The 24,055-nt window shown below is 46.5% G+C and overlaps 2 protein-coding genes across 2 annotated transcripts in view; one reads left to right on the top strand and one right to left on the bottom strand.

Annotated features, from left to right (window-relative positions):
- The window catches only part of LOC136044290 (gamma-aminobutyric acid receptor subunit alpha-3-like), a 58,776-nt gene that overhangs the window by 5,405 nt on the left and 29,316 nt on the right, over positions 1-24,055 (bottom strand). Inside the window, exons 5-9 of the mRNA XM_065729530.1 lie at positions 22,141-22,361; positions 14,199-14,281; positions 9,155-9,298; positions 7,889-8,041; positions 5,486-5,697 (exon numbers count right to left, since the gene is read on the bottom strand). Of these exons, the coding sequence (XP_065585602.1) occupies positions 5,486-5,697; positions 7,889-8,041; positions 9,155-9,298; positions 14,199-14,281; positions 22,141-22,361 (813 nt within the window). The remainder of the gene's footprint in view (positions 1-5,485; positions 5,698-7,888; positions 8,042-9,154; positions 9,299-14,198; positions 14,282-22,140; positions 22,362-24,055) is intronic.
- On the top strand, positions 11,415-12,584 carry LOC136044476 (heat shock transcription factor, Y-linked-like). Its single transcript, XM_065729802.1, has 2 exons — positions 11,415-11,927; positions 12,180-12,584. Exons 1-2 carry the CDS (start codon positions 11,415-11,417, stop codon positions 12,582-12,584), a joined length of 918 nt encoding a protein of 305 aa, XP_065585874.1.

Here is a 24,055-nt window from a genome sequence, read left to right as displayed (position 1 = left end):
TAAGGACCATCTGGCCATTTCCCAGAAGTGCTTGGTATGGTCTTGCATGTATGCACATGGGAACCATGTGTAAAGGGACAGCTGGGAGAAGAAGAGAGTAAACAGCCAGCAGGATGTGTTTGTCTCAGCCTCCCAGCCTGGGAAATGGTAGCAGGCAATACCTCTGAGTAGCAGTAGGAACTGGAAAGGCCAGACTGACCATCCATCCTGTAGAGATGCTCCAAGGGTCTTAGCTTTCAAGCTGCACTTCTGTTGTAAATGCATTCACAACTCCAGGAAAATTTCTGGTTACCTTAGGAAAAGCAGACTTCTGTGCAATCTTTAAATCCCTCTCCAATAACACGTAGCTTGGACTGCAGCCTCACGGTAATTACAGCAATTACAGAAATTAACCTGCTGTTAGAACAAGGTCTTCAGAGTCCAGATCAGACCAAACCACTGATCAGACCATACTCACACTCCTTTATGGATAATGTGGAAGAGGTTGTTATGATTTTTAATGATTAATTGAGTGACTGATTTCTGCAATCGCTGGAGCCATGTCAGCCTTTACCCTCTATACAAGAGGTGAACTTTTCCTGCTAAAAAGCTGACAAGAGGTAAATAAAAGACTAAAGATGTTCCACTTTCTAAAGCATTCAAATCTGTTTTAGTACAATTAGTTATTAACATAGCTACTGGAGGTAATTAAATAATTAACAATCAGTAATGAAATGAAAAACACTGTTGTTTGCAGAATGTAATTTGAAGTGCACTGTGATTATCTGAGCAGTAATCAGCCACATTACACAAATAAGATGTCTATAAGTGACATGACATTCTCAGCTTGGCTAGCTTCTCTGCCCCAGAACTTTCAGAGTGGCTTTTTCCAGTTGTCCAGTGGTATCTTCTGCCCTGAACAGAGCTGGGAGCCTGGGAAGCCTTTCCTAAACCTCCAGGGCACCAGCTTTCCATCAAGGCGTACATATGTGAGAAAACAGGCTCATGAGATATCAGAAGAAATGGCTCAGCCTTAAGTCAGTAGACTGGATTTTATAGATAAGTGTTTCAGGCAAGATTTTGATAATTAAACAAAGCTAAATGTGCTTATCAGCTGCAAAGTAGCCCTCTGCTCTCCCCCTGCATACTTCTCTGCAAGGAGTTCCATGCTGGACTGAAACACAAGGAGAATAGAAAAACAGGAGGAAACCCCACATTTGCATTTGAAAACTTGTCCTAGTTAAAACATCTATGCCGAAAAGCTATTCCTGATAGTGTGGCCCAGTTTGGGCTCTGGGAGACCAAGCCTTTCTGAGCTGCTATCTCGAGGGAAAAGCTGTGAAACCTGGTCTAAAGATAAATATGTTCCTGCATACTGTAGTCTGACAAGTTCTTCCACAAACACATACACTGGAGTACAATGGCATTTTTGTTAAATATTCTTGTCCCCCAGTCCCTCTGTTGAGGAGCTAAAGGCTAAACCCCTGCAACTGTGGGAACTACCTGTTCTGCCAATGACCTCTTGAAGACTTAGCTCTCTGCTGCTGCTCCCTGGCTAGAAATTTCAGTTGGAAGCTTTCTTCCTCTGACAGGACACTGAGAGTCACAATCACAGGTCATGAATTGTACAGGAGAAATGCAATGTATGTGCCTCTTGCCATTGCAGAGAAAAGTCACCTTAATGCCTCCAAGTAGCTCTGGTCTGGGTATATTTGTGCTCTATAATTCAAAGTCCAGTAACCACAGTCGATGTTCCAATAAACATGGCACCCCTTCCGCATGCCAGCCATAGCTGCCCTCTGGAATGTGCCAGAACTTTGATTGTGTTTGACTAATGGGGTGTATTACACTTAGATGTCCGCAGACTGAGAAGAGCCAAGGGCTTGTAGCAATGCAGTATTGCACTAACAAGCAGACTGTGCTGAAGCCAGGATACTGTCACCTGCTGGTGTGACCCTTGGCATCATGGAATCAGTTACGCTGGAAAAGACTGATAACTGAATCACTTGCAGTACTATGGGGAGCCACAGGTAACCGAGAACATGGCAGGACAAAGGAAACATGGGCTGCAGAGCAAGGGAAGAAGTCCCATCAAAAACATATTTGTCATAGTGAAGTGGAAAAAAGAAAACAGATGGGTCTGAACTGCTCCGTGAGTCTGTAAATTGGTTGAAGATGGAGGCCTATGAAGTTTTGTTCTAGATCCTCTCTATTGGAAGGAGGGAACTGAAACAAAAATGCCATGGGTTGAAAGAAACAAAGGAGGAAAAATAATGATTCTCAGGTGACCTTGGTCAAGGGGCAAACTTCAGAATTGCTGAAGTTGGGACAAAAAAGCTTGGCTTCACTCCACCTGAAGCGTGTCCTTATTTGTTCTCATGTGTCTGAGTGCAGCTAATTGAATTGTTTTTATTGTGTCTTTCCACCACCCAGCATCGGTGCAGGATAGTGCACAGGTACAGAACTAAAATGGACTTTATGCACAGTTGTGACACTGCCAGTGGAAACAGATTTAGGTTACTGTCTTCCAAGCATGCTTCATCATGAGGAAGAAAAGACAGGGTTCACGAGTTTCCAATGGAGAAATCACCATTCAGGGCTACCACTCCAGATTCCCTATGTCAGCTTCCTGAGAAATGACCTCGTTGGCTCCAGAGATGGCCAACCCTATGGCTGAGATGGATGAGGTACAGCAGGGCCTCAAACACAGTCCTTCTGTCCTGAAGTGGATCCTTTTAGTGAGATTTGTTAAGGATGCTGGAGATAGGGAGTTTTGCTGACCACTGGAGTCCATCTCTTTGTCCTTTCACTTCTCCCCAGCTACTGTTGTTTTCTACCTTCTTCCTGGTGATGTTTTCTTAAAATTCATGTCTACTAACAACTGTTTTCTGCACACTCTTTCCAGTTTAACTGGCATCTCTAGGTTGGCTGAAGCCACTATGCCACAGAAAAAAAAAAAAAAAAAAAAACAACAAGAAATTATCTGCAATGAAAAAGTAGTAGTAGAGAGCAGGAAAAACTTGGAAAATATTTGGCCCCAAGAAGCATTAGTCAAATCATATTAGACTATGCGTTAAAATAATTTTTTTTTGTGAGCTCTATGGTGATACCTGTCTGACTCACATTAGAGAAGGACAGCAGAGTGTATGCAGAGTAGCTCCCAGCCAGAATCAAAACCCAGCTGTGGTTGTAGCCACGGCACTATCATTTATGATGCAGAGATCAGCAACTCACCAAGATCAGCCCATTCATTAGGTTATACCCCAAAAGACTTACTTTTCCCCACGGAATCCTTCATCTGAATTGACGGAATGGATGACGAGGACAAAGAAAGAATAGGATGACCCCAAAGAAACTGGATGTGCTGGACCACCTGTCAGCAACCAGCAGCTTTTGCAAGGCAGTGATTTCTTCTAAATCAGAAGGGAAGCATTGCTGCTGTGCCTGCATTTGAGGTGATGGCAGGGCTGACACCTATTGATTTTGCTCACATCCATGCAAGGAAACAATCAAACCTGGAGTGAGTGAGGATCCTCACCACCCCATCAATGAAGAACACTCTTTGGCTGGGGGAAGGCTCTCCTGGGGCCAATGCTCAGCGTGGGCTTGTCACTGGCAGTTTTACTCCTCTTTACCAATGCTTAAAAATGCCAATAGTTATTATTTTGCCTCCTCTTTCTTTCGTGGTTTCAACCACCTGGCTTGTCAATTGTTTCCAGAAGAGCTAATTAAAGGCTGGAGCTAAGCCAATTAGGCACCTTTACTGTGTAGCAAATTCACTGCTTGGAAATATTAAGTAGAATAAAGATGAAAGCAAATATAGTGACACATCATATTCAGCAAGCTCTCTGAAAGTCCACAGCTGGTCAGGGAGTTCTCCTCAGAGGGGTGCTTTCAGATGTGACTATTTGCATCACATATAAAACTGTGATGGAGAGAATGGGACAGAGTCAAAGCTTCTAAGCTGCAGAGAACAGGGGTGGGTGAACTGTCTGACTTTGGATCAGGGTTGGCTTGAAAAGGCATCTACAGATTTGGAGTCCTTCCTGATTCTTCAGCTGACAGCAAACACACAAGAAGTGCTCCCTCTGAAACATTTCTGGTCCTGTTTTGTTTTCTTGTTCAATTACCATATGTACAAACACTTTTACCCTATTGTTTCAGCATGATTACTTTTGCAGTGTTAGGTCAATAAATAAATTGAGGAGAGAGCCACTTTTATGACGAATCGAAACCTTTGGAGCCCTTGCTGCTTTTTTGACGGTGCTCAGTTCACATAATTGCCCACATCTGTGTGAATCCTGACTTGGCACTGAAATGGGCACAGTTGCTCTGAGGACCTACTCTGATTCTTTGTTCATGCCAGTGACCCAAGAAAAGTTCCTCTTATCCCCGAGAAAAGTTCCTCCCATCTCTAGAGGCCCGGTTACTGTACACGATGGATGTGGAAGACCACCAGCAGGCCTCCTCTGGAGCCCTTCTGCCATTGAGTCTGGTGCTCAGACCACAGCTGCAAAAGCAAATGGAGAAAGTCCAAGAAATACAAGACAGAGGCATTCAGCACCCAGTGATGGCTATGGTTCTTCATAAGGCCTCTGTCCTCTTGCTGTGATCTCCATACCAGTGAGAAGACTGACTGCCATCCTCCCAAAAGTTACAGCAATTCTGCCAGGTAGAGCCCCACAGTTATAAACAACACATTAAAATGCAAAGGAGAAAAATATAGAGGCTCCAGAACCAAGAACAAGGACAAATGTGATTTTCAAATTGATTCAATAAATACAAGCAAGGAGCAGCATGCTACGGTAAGCGATTTCTCTGCGCAGCTGAGATAAAGTCAGTTAGGAGGGAGGGGGATAGAGCAGTAATGGTGATGGCTGTCAGGAAGGATGCTACCAGAGACGCTGAAGAGAAAACGTGGGTGATGCCAGGCACTTTTGCTGCCAGTTGCTGTTTCCGATTGCTTGCTTCCCACCCACCCTCTTTGCCCAAGCTTACAAAGCAGCAGCTGTGGTCAATAACACGAGTGCTAGAAGCTCTCCACTGCTGCACCATGCTTGTCCATGCTGAGGGAGACCTACGGCGAGGGGCACCTGCTGCAGGTACACAGCAAGGTTGGCATCCCGTGGTGTATTTATGTTTGTGCAGCATGCAGGCAACATAGAGCGGAGATAAAGAGATACAGAGAAAGGAGATCACCAGAGGGCAAGACCACAAGATGCATGCATTTCCTTTTCCCCTGGCAAATGGTCATGCAGAAGGACAGAGTGAAAAATGAGCAGTTTGATATGGGTGCTTTTCTCCAGCTAAGCACAATGTCCAGCCCTCCTCCCTCGTCCCCCAAGAACCGCTCCAGTCAAGACCCGAGCTGGGAACCCCAGTAAGTAGCACCCAGCCTCCTGAAGTGCTACGAGGCTGCATGCTACCTACTCCTGGTCCCGGCGCAGCTCTCTTGTGCAGCGTTTCTTCTCTGTCACTCCACCCTGGCCTTGGCCGTGGGGCTCACCTTCATCTCCTGGGCCTCCAGCACCTTCTTGCCATCCCAAGCCCAGCTGCGCTTGGTGAAGTAGTTGACAGTGGCAAATTCAATCAGCGCAGAAAACACAAAGGCATAACAGACGGCTATGAACCAGTCCATGGCCGTCGCGTACGCCACTTTAGGTAACGAGTTTCTTGCGCTGATGCTTAGTGTGGTCATGGTGAGCACAGTGGTGACACCTGTGGAAACACAGCAGAAGATGAAAACACTGACAGACCATGCACTTGCACTCAACCACTTCTGGCATGTTTGTCGTCTGCCCTTTCTAGGGAGGAGGCAGCAAGAAATCTTGTCATGGGTTACACTAGCCTGACCAACAGATATGTTGTCCCCACAGAAAGGGGGACATCCTGTCCACCATACACATGGTCAAAGACAAGAACTGAGGGCAGGAGCCCAAGTGGATGGACAGAGGGACTCCAGGTCCCGTCAACATGTTCAGGCACACATCAGTGACCCAAGCTGCCAGAATGAGAGAAACAAGGATTTATCTTATAAAATGATCTGTAGCAAAATGCCTTTTAAAGGTTTTTTCATTAAACCAAGCAACCATTGCTATCCATTTTCCCCAATAATATGCTTTTCAATTAAAAATGCATTAAAAACATTATAAAAATATTGACTAAATTTCACTTCCCTTAAGCTATACTCCTGGTAATTGAAGAGTTTCAATAATATTGTTGGCAATACTTTCAGAGAGGAAAAAAAAGAATAAACAATTGGAACTCTCATTATTTTCTTAATAGCAAAGCAAAGCAATTTGGGAGCTAGGACATTTTTCACAAAGGTAGCTTTTAATTTTTCAATCAGCTCTCTCCTGCTGAATCCCAGTTGCTACTTGAGGAAACCATTCTAATTGCAAATATCAGGATAACATAAAAGGGAATCAAATATCTGCAGGCAGGGTCTTGCCCCAGGCACTGGGAGAGCTGGTGCAGATGTGGGAGCCCACCTGAGGCACAGACAGGCAGTGGTGCCTGGGTGTGGGCTCTGGAGGGGGAAACTGCAGATGATTCACAGCTAGGTGAGTGGGAAATGCTCAGCGGTGCATCTCTTTGTGCAGGTGCTGGTCCTGTTTTCCTTGTGATATCTGTCTGAGCTTTGAGATGTTGGAAACCATACCATTTTCTCTCTCAATCAAAAAGATGAGCTAGTGGTAACAACTGTCCCCTCTCTGCTTGGTGACTTTTGTGCATTATGCTCTGTTGGGCTGTATCTGCATGGCACTGTTATTTCCAGGAAACACTCCTTTTGGCATCAGCAGAGTGGGGTATCAGGACAGACGCCTGGGATGGTGTTCCAGCACCAAGGCTCCAACTGCCCCCTGGCACTGAGGTATGGTAGGGGAGTTTGTGTGCATGAGGTGTCTATCCTGAACTCGAGGTCTTGGCAGGAAAGCACAGAGCTGTTCTGTTACATATTTGTGAAAGCTATTAATGCAAACGCAACGCCTGAGACTTTGCCTCAGAGAAGGAATCTGAAACCAGTTGAAGAAAATAATAATATATTTACCATGCAGTTATACTGCCTCAGCTCAGAAGCCTGTTACATAGAGGTCTGACCAGGGGCACATTAGCAACTTCAAAGGTAGTGCATTAAATGCCTCCCTATGTATCTATCCTCTCCTCAACTCACAAGCCAATATAGATAAGCAGACACAGTCAAATACATATAATTAGACGATCAATACTTTGATTACTGTTAATATTTATGACTTGGCTTGTAGCAAAAACATGGATAGGGGTATTTTTGCAGTGATTTAGTGGAAGAAGCACTAGGAAGAAACTGAGAGCTATTCTGAGAAAGGGACATCAGCTTCATCAATGCCAGCAAGTTGGAGATCAGAGAAGACTAGCTCCGATGGCTGGTCATTCCTTTCTCGTTTCTCAGCCATCCCCTGAAACCTGTTCCTTTTTGTTCCCATCGGCTCTTTTCCCACTCTAACAACTGCCCAAGCAGGACACACTGACTCAACTCGTGGCAGCCTATGTGCACTGGAAATTGGCATTCTTGATAATTTGGCTTTTTCTGCCTGCTACGTATTAATAAGGCACCGCATGGAAGGGGAAACAATCTATAGGGGTCCCAAGTCAAACTCCCTGGAACAAAGCAGCCCATACACTGCCTCAGGTTGTCTTCTCTCCATGGCTGTAACACTTTTGAAGCCGAGATGCCATCAGCCCCATCAACGTGGGCCAACACCCTGCAAACCCCCAGGTTACTCAAGCAAAGGGAGCTGTGTCCAGAGTGCACTGAACTTGTCTACCTCCCAGAGGGATAGTGCAGGCAAACAGTCCACTGCATGTGCCACATTGCACATCTCTCTTTCTCCCCCAGCCTGACTGGGGACCCCCATGCTCACAGACTCACCAAAAACCGTTCTGGCAGGGACAGACTCCCTGTTCAGCCAGAAGGAGACCTGGGACAGGATTACGGTCATGATGCAGGGCAGGTAGGTCTGGATGACGAAGTACCCAATCTTCCTCTTGAGGTGAAAGTGTGTGGTCATGACAACGTACTCCCCTAGGGACACAACCAGTTAGAGGCACAAAACCACTGCGTGTTTCAGGATGGGCCAACTGAGCACTGAGCCCATCTCCAAAGCAATAAAGGTCCGTGTTGAGTGAACCTGTAAACTCTTAAGTTTTCTGTGACAATCCTGAAGATATTCTGCTTTTCCTCACTTTAATCATCTCAGAAAATAGGGCAAGTTCTGTAGTTCAAGGTCTGGGCTGTAGACCAAAAGAGCAGCTGTCTCTATTTTCCTTCAGTGCCCTATTCATCCTCTCAAAGAAATGCACCAAAGCTTTGAATGTTTTGCTGGATTATTGTGCCTTTTTGTTGTGAGTATGGCTCTGCTAAGTCATTACACACAAGAGCCTTTAGCAGCTTTCTTGCCATTTCAGGTTATTCATCTGTACATTTTACTACAACTTAAGTAGAGAGATGGGCCAGATATGATGACATTTAGTCCCTTGGACTCCCTATATTTCCCCAAGGGAGGTGATATGAGTTGTTACAGACAGACACTATTAAAATCAAGTGCACCAGAGAGGAAATATCCTCAAATGAGAGAACTACTGGTGCATACAGGAGAAAAAAAAAAAAGCACAGAAAATGGGAAAAATGAGAGAAACACACAGAATAACAGAAGCTATCAGTACCTGAATTCAATGGGAGAGAAAGATGATTAATATTGGTCATTAATCAGAGGAAGCATTTATCTGGGAGAATCTTCTATTAGCTATGATAATATTTGTGTAAGCAGATGCAGTGAAAATCACACATCATCATGTTCCATTTGCCTCCCCTGCCTGCAATGCTTTCCTGAGGGGCTGAAAAGGGATCCAAGATAAATGAACCTGCAGTACCAAGGACTAGCTGGGTAAGATGGGGCATATTTTCTATACATCATTTTTAGAGGGTATGGGTAAAAACACTGAAAGCTAAACAACTTACTGTCTCGTAGAGGCTGCCCCAGATGTCCCTAGCTATATTCTCCAACAGCACCATGATGCTCACAGCCTGCAGGTACTACCTCTATCATTATGTCAAATAGTGGTATTTAAAGCCCATGGGTCCATTTTGCCTTACAGCAACCTCAACCTGTGCATCTTATTGTGGCCCCACAAGTACCTGTGCTGGATCGGACCATCTCTGTTCCAACAACGTGGCCCAGCAGGTCGTACTGGTTCAGGCGAGATCCTCCTTTTGCTACTTCTACTGATTTATCTTTGCCCAGTGTCCAGGTGTAGATTACCTCTGTCTTTGTGTAGGCATCTGTGGAGGAAAAAGAAGAATGAGCTCATGTTTCTGGCTGACCTAAAATACACCAAAATTAGCCTGTGGCCAAATTAATCCTTGCTGTGCATTCCTCAGAGCCACATGGCTGAGCACAGCCAAGCATGACCAGAGACCAAGGCAGTTCAGCAGCTGCTGATCAAATGAGCCAAAGGGAGCTACAGTTTTGGGAAAGCCCCACCATGACCTGACAAACACTGGGACAGTCCTGCTGGGAGTGGCTGTGAAGACAGCTAACACACAGATGGGGTTGAATTATTTGCTGCTTCATTTAAAAGCAAAAAATTAAAAGCATTTACCTTCAGAAGAAACCCTCTCCAAGCCTCACAGCTCTGGAGGTGGCGTGCCCTTCCACCAACCTGCATTTTACACTGCATGATCCTGTGCTTGCCAGCATGCAGGCAGCCCTCCTGGCAGTGAGGGAGGGCACTGCTGAGCAGAACTTGCCATCACTGCCACAGAGGCAGCCAGCAAGGGCTGCTGGACTGCTGTAAGGGGCAGCGTTGGGCTCAGAGCCAGGGCAGCCTTCCAGGGATCTGTGAGCTTCCCTCTCCATCCAGCTTGCCCAGTGCTTCTCTAAAACCAACACGGTCATCACGGCTTTTGTAAGCCTTTTGGTCCAAAAGCCTGCTTGTCCCCACAAGTGCTCCCATTCCCAACAAAACCCACATACTCTCAGTGTTGCAAGGCCTACAGTATTTAGAAACAATTTTTTTTCACACACTACCAGGGGCCATGACTCTTCATAATGCTCAAGCTTCTTGTCTAGACCCACTTTGCACTACTGCTCTTGGCAAGAACAAAGTTCACTATCTGCAAAATGCTTTAACATGAAGTTTTTCATTCATTTTTACCACCACCTTCTCATATTGAGACATCTCTGCCTGGGGTCAGGTCAAGCCTACTATGGAAATTTCTGGCCTCCTGTTTTGTTGTTGATTGTATCCTTAGGTAACCAGATCACAGAATCATAGAATCATAACGAGTCTAAAAGACCACTAAGATCACAAAGTCCAACTCTCAACCCATCCCCACATGCCCATTAACCACGTCACTCAGTCCCAAAACCAATTGTTTCTTGAATACCTCCAGGGACAATGACACAACACATTCCAGACAGCCTGTGCCAGCACCTCACCACTCTCTCAGAGAGGAATTTTTTCCTAATATCCAACAAGAACCTCCCATAACACATCTTAAGGCCATTACCTCTCACCCTGTCACTGTTAGCTGGGAGTAACACAACTTCTTTTCAAGTTAGTTATTGCAAAGAGCGATACGGTCTCCCCTGAGACTTCTCCAGACTAAATGATCCAGATTCCCTGAAGGGGAATGTCATTTGTCCATTTTATTCCACATCAGGACAGCCCGAGTCACCGGTGCTGCACTCTGTAAAACTCAGTGAAAGGACAGCGTGTGGCTAACCCAAGAGCTCCACAAGTAGCCAAGGATACACAGCAGTACTTTACAGTGAAGTCTGACAATGGAACATTAGGTTTGAGAATAAGAAATCTGAGTATGTAATCATAGTTCCTGAATAAAACACCCATATGTAAAGAGGAAGATGGCAACAGCATGTGAAACTGGACAAAAAACCTGGGTACTTTCCAAGAGATATTGCTCAGTCAATGGCTCAGATTAGAAAAGCGAGAGATCTTTATTAATAGAATTAGAGAACATCTAAAGCTGGCATAAAGTCATCTAGAAACAAAACAAAGAGGGAATAGTAGTCCCAGTAAAGTTAACCGATGGAAACAAACTTCATAAAGAAAAATACACAATGAAGATGTTACTGAAAACATCAAAGAAAAATATGGGATTCTTTTTGCCTACTGGATCATATTTCTTTACCAATTTCCCTAATTAACAAGGATGCCGCCGCCCCATTTCCCTAGCAAACAGACACCTGTCTGTGACGTCACCGTGATGCGGAACCGTCACCGTGGTGACCTCTGTGAACGTCCCAACCCACTCCCCATTCCTCACCCCACGGTGCCATCGCGCTCCATCGTGCTGCTTGGCAGGACGATCCTTGTCGGCTGGGAAAACCCCTGAGTGCAGAACTTTCTGTCAGGCCAAACAATCAGTCATTATAATGGACAAATCTTCTTCAGAAACACCTCAAGTTTCTGCCGAGACTGCTGACTCGACAGTCTCAGCTTCTCGTGCCCCGCAGAGACGGGGTAAAAGAGCAGCTCACAAAGCTGACTTAGGACGAGAACGAGAAGAAAACACTTCTCGAGGATCACAGGAGGAATCCTGTGCAAGAAGGAAATGGCTGAATCCTCCCGAGAAGGGCCCTTGCAAACTCAGAGGCAGTGTCTCGTCAGCCTCCTTTCTGAGAAAGCTCCGGGAGATCGTGGACAGTGATCGCTTTCAGTCCATTTGGTGGAGCGATGATGGAAACATCATTGTGATCGAGGAAAACCTGTTCAAATCAGAAGTGCTGGGAAGAAAAGGACTTCTACGTGTTTTCAACATCATTAACATGATAAATTTCATCCAACAGCTTCATCTCCACAAATTCTTCATTACTGAATGTGACTTACCAGCATCTGCCTCACGTGCTAAACTGTCAGTAGCCGGAGCCATGCCTGCTTCTGGCGAGGTACGCAGTCCCCCTTCCCATCGAACATGGCTTGGGACAGGTGGCACTGGTGGCCGGTCCCAGCTGAGGCGGCTGCAAGTTGGTGGTAGTGGGGTTTCCAAACCCACTTCTGTGCTTGTGGAAGTCCTCCATTCGTCTTCCCTGAGAGCCCTCCCTGTTTGTCTTCTGAGATTCTAATGATTAGCTGTCGTACCTTTGTCTTTTCCAATTGGGAAATGGCAGCATCTAACTCTTCTCCTCTGCATTTTGCAGCTCCTCTGCTACTACAGTCCCTACTTCCAGAGAGATTATCCCCATCTGCAATGGAAGTTCAAGCGCAGCATCGTCATTCGACGGAGAGTACCAGCTGCATTCCCACCAGAGCTGGATGTGAAGGAGGACCACCTGAGCAGCTCTCCGAAGAGACAGCCAGGCCCTGCGGCATCAGCGGGCAGTGAGCCCTGCGGCAGCAGCCAGGAAGCTGCTCCTGCTGCCTCTGCTGCTCCTGCATTTCACGCTGCCTCTCCTGAACCAAATGGTCCTCCTCCACCTGAACCAAATGGTCCTCCTCCACCTGAACCAAATGGTCCTCCTCCACCATGGCTGGGACCAGACAGCGGAGCTGGAGGTGACGGGGTGGGACGCCAGCACAATTTATGCTATAGGCAGTATAGATAAAGTATGTAGCGAGTGAGTGTATAGAAGTTCTAGAAATAAATGTTCTGAATATTTTCCAGTTGTCCTGTCCTGTTTCTTCATTTGGTGCTTACTCTTCCTAAGCCCAAGGGTAGGGGGTACACGAGGGGGATTTCATTTCTCTGGTGTGGTCCCAGCAATGATGGCAGCACATGGTGGTAGCGGGGAGGTACAGGGTGTGAGCTGGAGCTGCCTGTTCCTCTTCCTCCTCTCTGCCTGTCCTCTCTGGGTGGCTGCCACGCTGGCAATGAGCCATTCAGCTCGTGGGGATCCCTGGTGGTCACGGAGGGGAATTTGGCTGTTCTGTGAGCAGCATGTGCCTGGCAGCAGTACTGCCCTTCTGCTCACCGACCTGAGCCATGCTGAGCTTCTTGCCAGGGAGCAGCTTCCAGCTGTGGGCAGCTTTTTGGTGCAAGTGCTGATTGAATCCCACTGCAGCATGAGAGGTGAGCTCAGACAGCACGCAGATGGACGCTTTAGAAATATTCTTACTGACATCAATCAGAGATAGCTCTCTGAGCTGATGTGTCACAACTCCCAACATTCAGAGAAGAAATCAGTAAAAAAAATACCCAGAGGAGTCCCAAAGGGTGTTCTAGCACAAATAAGCACATCTGTCTCTTTTCCTCTCTGAGAGAGTAATTAGATATAGAGTCATCTGCCCCTTTGAAAGTCACATAGTAATCCCAAAGTCTAAGCCTGAGGTCTGAGATTTTATATCCCTCCTTACAAGGTCTATTAACATTAATAAGTCATCCTGCTCTAAGGCGTGTTAATTTACTGGCCTTAGTGATGCCTTGTGGCAACTAGTTCTACATTTGTTAGGGATTGCTGGAGAAATTACTTCTTAGTTGTAGTTCTGAACAATTCAATTTCAAGAACGTATTTTGTTATGGGGCAGAGTGGCAGATGCACATGCTGAATGTGATTTTTTGTGATGTCAACCAAACTTCTCAACTTCCCCCTTAGTTACATCCCAGACAGTTACAGGAAGGAAGTCTCCATTTGAAAAAGTTGTGATAACTCTGTTTTCTCAGAGTCCAAGAGGGGGATTACTGGTAGGGCTCATTCTGTAGGTGAGAGCAGGTGCTCGCTTTGTAGGATGTGGAAGAGACTCCATACAGAGCTGGACTAGGAAATGTACTTCTACATTATGATGAAATTTATTTCCCACTTCATTTAAGAACAAAAGTGGAAGAAATATTGCTTGCACATTGGTGAGAAAAGAGAATTTGTTTCCAGGCAGGGGACAGGAAGCCCAGGCAGATGAGTGGCTACAAGCATGGTAGGCTGGGAGCAGCCTTCACCCCACCAAGAAAATCCTCCCTAAAAGAGGACTTGGTAGGTGTTGGGACTGAGACTACCAGTCTGTAAGCCCTTCACTTGAGAGCAACCTGCCTGACAATGTTCCTTGCTTGTTTCTGATGACAGCAGGAATTACGTGTGAGATACCAGAAACAAATATTTAGTCAGTTGTGTTCCCATCAGCAATAAAGCTATAATTAATAACACCATTAATAAAACACTGGAAGGCACTGGCCACGTGAAGGACTGTTCTGAAGCCACATCCTTACAGAGGCTGATCAAGGTACTTACAGCTCCCAAATTTCAGTGGGCATGCATGCACATCCATTGGGAAGTCCTCCAGGTGCATGGGGCACTCTGCATGAATGGTTAGCCTACAAGACAGAACAAAGGGCATGATCAGAAACACCAGGCTGCAGAGAATCCCACTTGGCCCTTCTGCCATGACATCTTCACACTGCATCCATCAAAGGCAACAAAGGCATCAGTGTGGTCACTAACCTCTGGGTCTCTGGGCAGAAGGCCATCAGCTGCTGAGCACAGCAAGCACACCAACCTGGCCACATTGTATGTTTTATGAACTCAGCTCTACTGACTGAGTTTATCCACTCAGTGTAATCAGAAAATCTGTCAAGGCTCAGGACTTGTGTTTGCTTATGAACTGTGCAAAAAGAGCTCATTAAAGCCTGATGTCAGGGGATATCTCATGGACCATACTGGGAAACAGAGGAAAAATGCTTCCAGGGACAGCTAACATGGCTTTTTCATCCCAGTGGCCTGGAAGAAGCTAAAGACTCAGATTATTCAGTGAAGCCACAGTGTGCTTCAGGTATGCTGAACAAAGTCAGAGCCACGTGCATGTGGGGCACTACAGCCCGTGTCCCCAACCAGTAGTGGTGGCATTGTAGAGGATGCACAAGGGAGATGAGGAATTGAGCATTGTGGGCCTGTTGTGGGAGTGCAGGATAACTCTTGCCCTTTAAGCATCCATCATATCCCAGTGGGATGCCCTGTCAGGAAGCAGCCTCATGAAGGAGGCTCAGCCATCATCACAGCACGCTGCAGAACACGGGGCCAGGCATTAAAGGATCCATTATAAAGGGCTCTAAAAAAGGAAGCTCTAAACTCTTCTTCCTTGTTGAAGTATTAAAAAGCCTGCAGACTAGGAGGGAGAACCAGAACAGATGACTTTCCAGGAGACTTCTTCTCTGGTGGTAAAGTTTGGTCCAAAAAAGACCCACTTCTGATGGCTCAGAAATAACAGCCTCTTATACAGAAGTAAGAGAGGGATGCAAAGAGTGAGCGCACAGCCTGAAGGCTAAAGGTTGCCTGTGGAAAAGTCAGGTCAAGAGGCACAATGGAAAGCTTCTAGAAAGACATATTCCTTTAACTGCAAAATGGTCTCCTAACAAAATGAAGACCTCCTAACAAAATGAAGTTGGGATTAGTTACTGTCCACGGAAAAGTAGAGAGGAGATGTTTTCATGGGTGAAAGGATTCTATGAAAAAAAAAAAAGTTTTGAAGTTGCCATCAAAGAGTTTTGCTGGACAAAAGCAAACACTTCCCAGGTCACTCTGAGCACCTCTCTGGGGAAACCAAGCAGAGGGAAGGTGGTTTGGGGCCAGTGGGGCTCTGGGGCCACTCAGCAAGGACAGAGGCTGTGGTGATGGTGTCTGCAGGCGGCAGATGGTTCTGCAGGAGGCAGGAGTGAGCTGTTTCAGGGATGGAGCAACAGCACACACCTGCAGAGCTGCTCCACTTCTGCTGTACCCTGGAAACATCCCATCAGTGATTAAGTTTGCTCCACTGGGCAAAGAAAGGAGACTGGTGATTTTGGACTTGTATCCAGCTTCCCCTGGTGCTTTTAGAGGATGTGCAGAAGCTGGCATCCCAGGAAGAGGCACTAAGGAGGTGGAGAAGCAGAGCTGGATGCTGCTACAACTTTGACGGCATAAAGTGGCCAAAGTGCATGAACACTTTGGAGCTCCTGCAGCACTCACAATGGGTGTAAAATCCAGCAAATCCATCCTTTGGAGAGGTCTGCGAGGATAGGCACATGGCCCCATTGCAGTCTACATCTTAGTCTTATATGACATGGCAAAGGAAACAGGTGAGGAAATTGGTTTCCTGTGGCCTTCTGCATCTCTCCCCCAGGTAGGTCTGTGGTACATCCCTGCTCTGTAATTCAACAGAAGCAAATGCTCATTTCTGCTGCTTTTCAGTGCCAGGTACCACCATCCTGCCTCCAATGGGCACATCTGCCCCAGAATCAACCACACAAACAGCAACTCCAACAGTCAGGACAGGCTCTGTTCTGGTAAGCAGTGCTCAGCTAACTCAGCACCAGCAGGACATGGCCCCATACACCCCACAGAGCTCTCACCCCAACCACAGTTGATGCAAAGCTGCATACTCTGGCCAAATAATCATAGGTTTAATGTGTCTGTGCAAGTATACTCCATGTAAAATAGAGGAGACCAGTGGATGTTTATGAAGAAGTAAAAAACCCAGGCAAATTCAGAGCTTTTGACAAGTCTATGAGCTCAGTGGTGCAAGGATTTTCTTCCAAGGAACATAAATGATGCTACCAATCAACTCCTCCTTCACTTTTATGTCTCTTTTTTTGCAGTCTGGGTAAAAATTAAGACTTCATGAAGCAGGTATAAAAACCTGGTAGCAAACTATGGGTTAGACAGTCTTGCTCCTCTCATTCTGTTTCTTGTGAAATGTGCCAGCTTGAAGATGGAGAGCTTCATTGTTTGCAAGCATGTTCTCACCAGCTTTATTACTACATTCTTTCTCTTTCCTTTCCAACTGCAGTGGACTTTTTGCTTCTAGTATTTGTCATTGTCACTTGCATAAAGGAAATGCTGATGCACAAAATTTAGCATTCCACCTGTCTCCCTCAGGAGGCCAGACAAGACTTTTCCTTTTAACCTTCCTGATGTTTCTTTGGCTTCATCAATTGCTTTATGATTTCAAAAGGCTCTTAGCTGGATGCTCCCAAAGCCAGCTTTTCCAAAGGACTTTTCTTCCTGCTCAGCGCTTTACTTCTGATGTGTCCTGAATGCCCAAAAAGCAGAGTGGCCTTTTTCATCCACTGTACTGGCTGCAAATTTTGACTGTCATCAACAGCTATGGATAAGGCTGACCACAAACAACTCAAGGGAGCAAAGATTATGGGCTCAGTAGCTGTGTGCCACTCAGAACAGCCAGAAAGAGTCTCAGAGGGCACGAGGCAGCAGCAGAGCTGGGCACAAGTTGGCCTTGGCTGTACCCTCCTTCCCAATCCAGGCCATGGCTACCATGAGCAACTGTTGTCAAGGGAAGGAGACAACTTTATAACAGTTCTGGATGACTTTAGTTGTGTGGGAAAACAGCAGTCACATTTTACATCTGGAGTGCGTTTTATTAGCTGAGTCAGTAAGAAAAAAACAAAATACAATAAATCCATCAACAAACTACTGAAAAAGCAACCTAATCATCCACCTCTACCGCCCACAATTGGAGGAGGGTTTTTAAGTCTCCTGAAATTAAATAAAAAGGAAAACACCATATCATCCCAGTGAGATAAGTCTAGTTCAGCAATTTTAGCTAGCCTGAAGTCAGCACGTTCACAGACAACGCTTGCTGAAGGGAAAAGGAGTGCAGCAATCTTGTTCTCAGATACTCTCCTTGGCCTGAAGCCTCTGCCTTCACCCCACGAGTGCTGGCTCCCTGAGATGCTCTATCCCACCACCCTGTATGCACTACTCGCTTCTGCCCACTCCTCTGCACCCCTTGGCTATCCTTCACACCCCTTCACCATGCCCTCTCCTGCATGCACTCATCGTTCAGTGCACTAATTAGCAGCGGTATTTAGGTGAGCTGTGGCATCAATCACTGCTCAGCAGAGTGCCCACATCCCCCTCCCCTGCCTAAGCCTTCCCTGCCACCTCTTGTTGCTGGAAGAGGACTCCTCAGCGCCATATGCTCTGCCTAATGAAACGTCAAAATGTCAGACTAAGAGGAATGTATCTCACTTCCCAGACAATTACCGCGGCCTCTGCTGCATTTGGGTAGAACGGTTTGTTGCAGAAAGCCTCATCTTTGCCCCTGACCCTATACAAGCTAGCCACGGAGGTCTGGACATCTGAGCCTTGAAATGCCTTCACAAAGCCTAACCAGAATGTGAAAAATAGCCGGACTGGCAGCAACCACATCCTCCAGCTGGTGTATCCTTCGGCTCTTCTGTCCCAGCCACCAGCAATAACTTGTGCAGAACTGTCTTAGAATTGAACTGCAGACTCCTCGTGTTTTCCCTCTGCTTTGCAGCCACAGCAGCACCAGAAGCGGAACACCCAGCGAGAAGCCATGTTTTCCTCTTTAAAGTCATGGGAAGCCCTTTGAACTGCTCGACACAACGGCAAGAAGCGTGAGTCAGGCTAAACATACCTCTCCCAGGGCTGGCGGTACAACAAACCTCTTCAGCTGCGTTCTCATGGTTACCGGCAGCTTAGCAAAGCCTTTGATGTGTCATTAGAGCCCCTGTCGTTACCTGCCTTGTGCTGCAGGATCAGTGAGAGCCGTGGTCCAATTCCTGGGACGCAAAATGTAATAATCCTTCGGTGTACGTGTGGCACAAAAACATGACAGCACCCCGCGCAGCAAAGCCAACTTTGTTTATGCCAAGGATATTGCTTGAGTTTTGTCCTGATTTATCCTCCAAGAGATTCATTAATAACCACAGTCAGGACATGTAGGTGGTGGTTATGATTTGGGCTGCTCTCAAATCTAGGTTAGGTTTAATTGCTGGGGTTTGAGTTTAAAAGTCAAGCTGCTTCTGGAATCCTTGTGCTGGATATTAAAGCACCGAATTCACTCTGCAGCCTCCGGAGATTTCAGCCCGTAATGGCAGGAATGCAGGGAGAAGTGGTGATCTCTGAAGATTTCTTCCTCCTGGGACAGCCTACAGATAAACCAAGTCTAGGTCGTTTTTGCCTTTGGATCCACTCTGGAAACTGTCTGGAAGGGAAAAGCTTCAAAGTGGCTCTGCAAACCTCAGCCCATCTAATCAGCTGTATGCGTGCTCAGCAGTCTGCTTTTGTCTGCTTCGGTCCATTTGTGCTGCTGACTACAACTGAAGACAAGGTGGGAAGAAGCCAGAGCTGCACAATAGTCCGAAGTGCCCAGAGGAGCTGGTTTTGTGGTGTCTGAGCTGCTCCTCTGGCAAAGAACTATGGCTGTGCCTCCATCATATGGAGTAAAGACAGTAAAGACAATCCAAAGGCTTTGCTGGGAGTGACCCTGCGAGACCCGGTGACTTCAAAAAGCAGGCTGGGTGTCCCTGCTGCTTTGCCCCCAACTTATCCAGGGCTTCAATTTTCCTTTCCAGGTACTCGCTGCCTTTAGCAATACAGGTTCCTGAGACACGCAGCTGGATGCATCACCCCGGCAGTAAAAGAAAACATCCTCTGAGTGCATAACTTGAGCACATACTGTCTGGGAAGCACTCTGACAATAAGCACAAAGCCTCGACATGCCACTCCAACAGCCCCTCTGAAGAGCAGAAGAGCTCTTTAAAGCCTGGATTCACATAGTTGAATCCCATCAGCACAGCATCAAGCTTTCTCTGTTTTCATGTTTCAAGGCCAGGAAGAACCAGAACATTATCGATGTGCCCCACACAATTTGAGGCAGAGATTACACTGCTGCAGCAGGCGAGTTTTTGTCCGTGCTTTATGTAAATCCATGCGCAATCCCCAGTTTGCTGCACTCAGCTCTGACACCAGAGCTTTGAGGCCTTGGTCGGGCTTTGCGAGCTACTCAGATCGTGTAGGAGCTCCAGAAACAAGACAGCAGAGGCAGGGCTACGTGATAAGGCTGTGTTTCCCACACCCTCGAAGGCAGCCAGAGCAGCAGGGAAGAGGCTGAGGGATCAGTAATCCTGTCCATGCCTCAGCAGCCAGAAGGATGGGAATACAGAAACACAATTTTGTGCTGCGGTCACGAAGGTCATCTCATCACCTCGGTGCCAAGCCTGAGCCAGGGATCAGATGTCTGTACTGTGGCACTGCACTGATCTGAGACAAGGCTGTGCTGTGACTACAGGCAGCCTCTGGATGCCCAGCTACAGCAAGTGTGCAACTCCTTGAAGCTCCGTTCAGTGACAAAGAGGCTCTCTCCGGGAGTTATAAATATTGTCACACAGGTGTAATTTTGCTGGATGCATGTGTCAGATGATCTGTTCCACCAGAGCAGCTTCATCCATAAATGTAAGCCTTGACTAAGAGAAGTTGGCTTTCACAGCAGGATAAATAACAAGAGACACGTCTCTAATTGCACATCAGCAGAGCTGATCCCTCAAGGATATTGGCTGGTACAAGGTAAAGGAGGAGGATACGTCTCAGGAGTCAAATGCGTGGCAAAGTTCCAGTCCTGACTGAACGTGGAAGGGACTGCCTGGGCCAGAGGCAGTACACAGCCCTGACAGCCCTGCCCTGACAGCATGAGGTTCGCACGTACTACAGTTCTCAGTGATGGGCAGTGCAACCTGTGACTTGAGCAGGGTCTTCCTTGCAAAGACATATATTTAAGAGGGGCAAAAGCAGACACAAAAGTAGGTCCTTTGTGGCTTCCTTCATGCCCCCTCCTTCAATGGGAGTGGGCAAAGCTGAAGGATGTGCTGAATTTACCTAACAGTCCCCATGACTCCGCTTCCTTCAAGAAGCTCATTCCCAAAAGCCTTGTGATGCTGGCACCTGCCCCGCCCTAAACAGAAGAGTAAATTCAATACTTTCTCTGTCACACAAAACTTGCAAAAGGTAATGGTTGTTTGATGAATAAAGAACAAGCAAAGTGATATTAAAAACCCTGAAATTAGGTCTTTTTTCTGCCTTATGCCAGTAGCTCTTCTAATACTGTACAGTCAGACAATGATACAAAGTGGGGGAGCGTTAGTCATCCACATGCAGGTCAGACAGCCGGGAACAGAACTCAGCCCTCAAGTCAAATTGGGCTTCTCTCTTCATTTACCCCATCTGCCTCAGTAACATGAGATCCCTGATGTTCAGAGACCCAAACCCCCAGGGCACTGGCAGGATTAACACATATCTGAGAGCTGCTGCACAAAAGCAGAGCATTGTTTATCAATGTAGGCTGTAAAACTTGCTGATGCTGTAGATCTGCAGCCAGCATAGCGATGAAGAGATGAAATCCTGTCTGGTCCTCAAAGAGCAGAGGTGAAAGTGCAGCATCTCAGCGAACCAAACACACAGAGAAGCATGCTATTGGCTTGAAGATAGAGGCAGGGAAAATAATTTTTGAAAATAAAAACGCGCACCTTTCCACAAACACCTCAGTACCATTTTCTACCCATCTATGAGTAGTTTGCTGCTCCTCTTATAGATCCATTTACCTTGGAAAGTGGATTAGCACATTGCTCCCAGGTGGAAAACATTATTTACATGGGTGAATAGCTTTTAAGAATATGGGAACCTCTCAACAGTTCCTGGATGAACATACACTTAACCCAACCTCCACCTGTTGCAGTTTCTAGTAAGTGTATATACCAGAGCCATTCTTGAGAGACACAGAGCGTTCCCAGGCATGGTTCCCAGCAACCACCCATATGCAGAAGGAAGGCCCCATTGCTGGAGCTCTCAGCTGAATGAGGCAGCTTGTAATGCTGCCTGAGGACTCACGCTGCACAGCTGTCCTGTGGCTGGGACTTCTGCTGGAGACCAGTTTTTAAAAGCTTGTGAGTTTTTTCCTAGTGATGACCACTGATTACACAGAATGGGATTTTGGATTCTGTGAAGTAGGAAGAAAACCCTTGTTCTTGCAGGCAAGCCTCACTGGACTCTGGGGTAATATGCTGAACAAATTCAGATCTGTTCTCGAGCTAATGTTTCCTACCATTACCAAAAACCTGACTTCATATCCCATCAGAGACCAGGAACACAAATAACCTCAGTGGCAAAGAAATTCCACAAACTATAAAGACTTCCACCTCATCACAGAAAAGAAAGAGAAGTCAACACAAAAGATGAGAAAAAAGCTACTTGCACAAATGTGCTGAAGTTGAAGACCAGTGATGTTACGTAGGTAGGAAATAAGGATAGCAGGGGTAGCAGCAGGCTGACACTGCTATGCTAACAGCCAATAAGAGTCCATACAAACAGATGCTATGTACCCTTGGGGTCCCATGATAGCTTGCATATGTATCTGGAAGACCCCGACGCACAACCTCACCTCATGGTGTACAAGAGCGTGCCGTTGTCCACCAGGCGCAGCAGCTTGTTGGGTGTTGTCATGTTATGGGCAACTGATTTCTTCCCGTTGTGGAAGAAAGTATCTGGAGTCCAGATCTTACTGGCCAGCAGGTTGTTCAGGGGAAGGATCTTCATGGGACCATCGAACTTCAGCCTCTCATCTCTCCAGGATTGCCGGAAAAAGACATCAATGGTGTATTCCTTTGTGGAGAAAGGAGAGAAAAATGAGTCTTACCCTTTTCTGTAAACACCTCTAATACTTTACAGTCAGTGATAGAAACTGGAGTAGTGTTAGTCATCTACAAGCATATCAGACAGCTAAGAGTCAGACCAGAGCAAAAACCCTACAGCTCAGTGGAGACCCCAAGGCAAAATGAGATTAGCATGTGGTGCCTGCATGTGGGCTGCCATTCCTCTGAGCCACGCCACCCTGTGCCCTTTCTGGGTTCGTGTCACTCAAGGGAACTGCCTGATGCCATCAGCATGAGCTGCTCCGCTGCTCACCTCTGTGACATGTGCCTCTTCCTGCTAAAAAAGGATCTCATTAGTTCCCAAGGTTTTCAGAGAGAGATGAGGACTTTGGAAAATCTGTCCCAGCTGTTCTTCCCCTGCCGCTGCAGTTTCATAGTCTTTATTTATGGGCTCCTGGAGGCTGCAGAACCAACTAAACTTATCATTGTGAGTGATTTCTTTCCTGCAGCTCTTCTCAGCAGCATTTAAAAGCTGCTGCGCATCACTTTCCTATAGGTCACAGAAATTCCTACAGGTTTTGCAGCAGATGGCAGCTAAACAAAAGCATCTCAGAAAAGAAATTCAGCCTCACTCCCTGGCTACAAAGCCATTCTGTTCAAACATGAAGAGAGAAAGAGAGAACCTGATGGTCCCACAGCTCTTTACCCATATGGGATATTCTGCCCCTCCTCAGAAGGTGACTCTCCTTCAGTATCTTAAGTTCAGTGAAGACATGAATCCAAATGAATGAGTCTGTATACAGCCACAGGAGGTAGGTTTGGCAAAGTACTTAGTGGGATAAGAGCTATCTTCGTTAGAAACCTTTGTTCCTATTAAAGCTAAGGAAATACACCCAAAGAAAAGAGATACCATACAGATATTCTTCCTCTCTATTTTTTATCCTTCCCTCCACAAGAGCATCATTTCCAGATCACCCCTTCCAAGAAACACACTAATTTTTAGGCTATGCTCCTCTCTGCCTTATGGAAATAACTGAGCACACAAAGACTGAGTCCTCCTCCTGATTCCATCCACCAAAGCTTAAAATTCTCTTGATTCCTTCTTTTTTTTTTTTTTTCAAATTTCTTGGGGACTAAGGCAAAGCTGCAGGAGCTCACTACTGAAGATTTGGGCGTATGTCAGGTCCCTTCAGGCTCTCCTTTCCCAACCAAACTGAAAGTGAGACAAGAAGTCCCTCGGAGCACCTCTGGGAGAAGGCGCACACGTCCTCCTCCGCGCTTCATTATCAGCTGCTGTCCTCCGCGCTGCACGGCAGCTCTACCTGCCTCTCCTCCATCACCATAATTACAGTCTGTGTCTGCATCACGGTGCACAGGAGCAGCTTTCCATCGCGATGAGTAATGGCTGTGGGAGGGACGGAGCCAGCTCATCAGGCAGATGTGAGCAGGGAGGGAGGGACTTCCCCGCTCCCGAGATGAAAGGAACCCCCACGGAGGAGTGGGCTCTCCCCATGCTTCCCGGGGAGGTGGGTTTTTTCTCACACATCCCTGAGAACATTTTACACCAGAACGGCATGCTCAAACACATTCTCCATGCATTTGTAAAATACAGGGAACCAAAGCACGCGCTGGGGAAATAATTTATTATTCTTTAACTGTCTCCCTAATTTTAAATTCATTTTGTCAAATCACATCGCGGAGAAT

The sequence above is a fragment of the Cyrtonyx montezumae genome, unplaced genomic scaffold, assembly GCF_038088225.1.
Source record: "Cyrtonyx montezumae isolate F1298 unplaced genomic scaffold, pur_monq_1.0 scaffold_11, whole genome shotgun sequence".
NCBI lineage: Eukaryota > Metazoa > Chordata > Aves > Galliformes > Odontophoridae > Cyrtonyx > Cyrtonyx montezumae.
The sequence above is the reverse complement of the archived record's forward strand: the minus strand, read 5'-3'. Positions and strand labels throughout refer to the sequence as shown.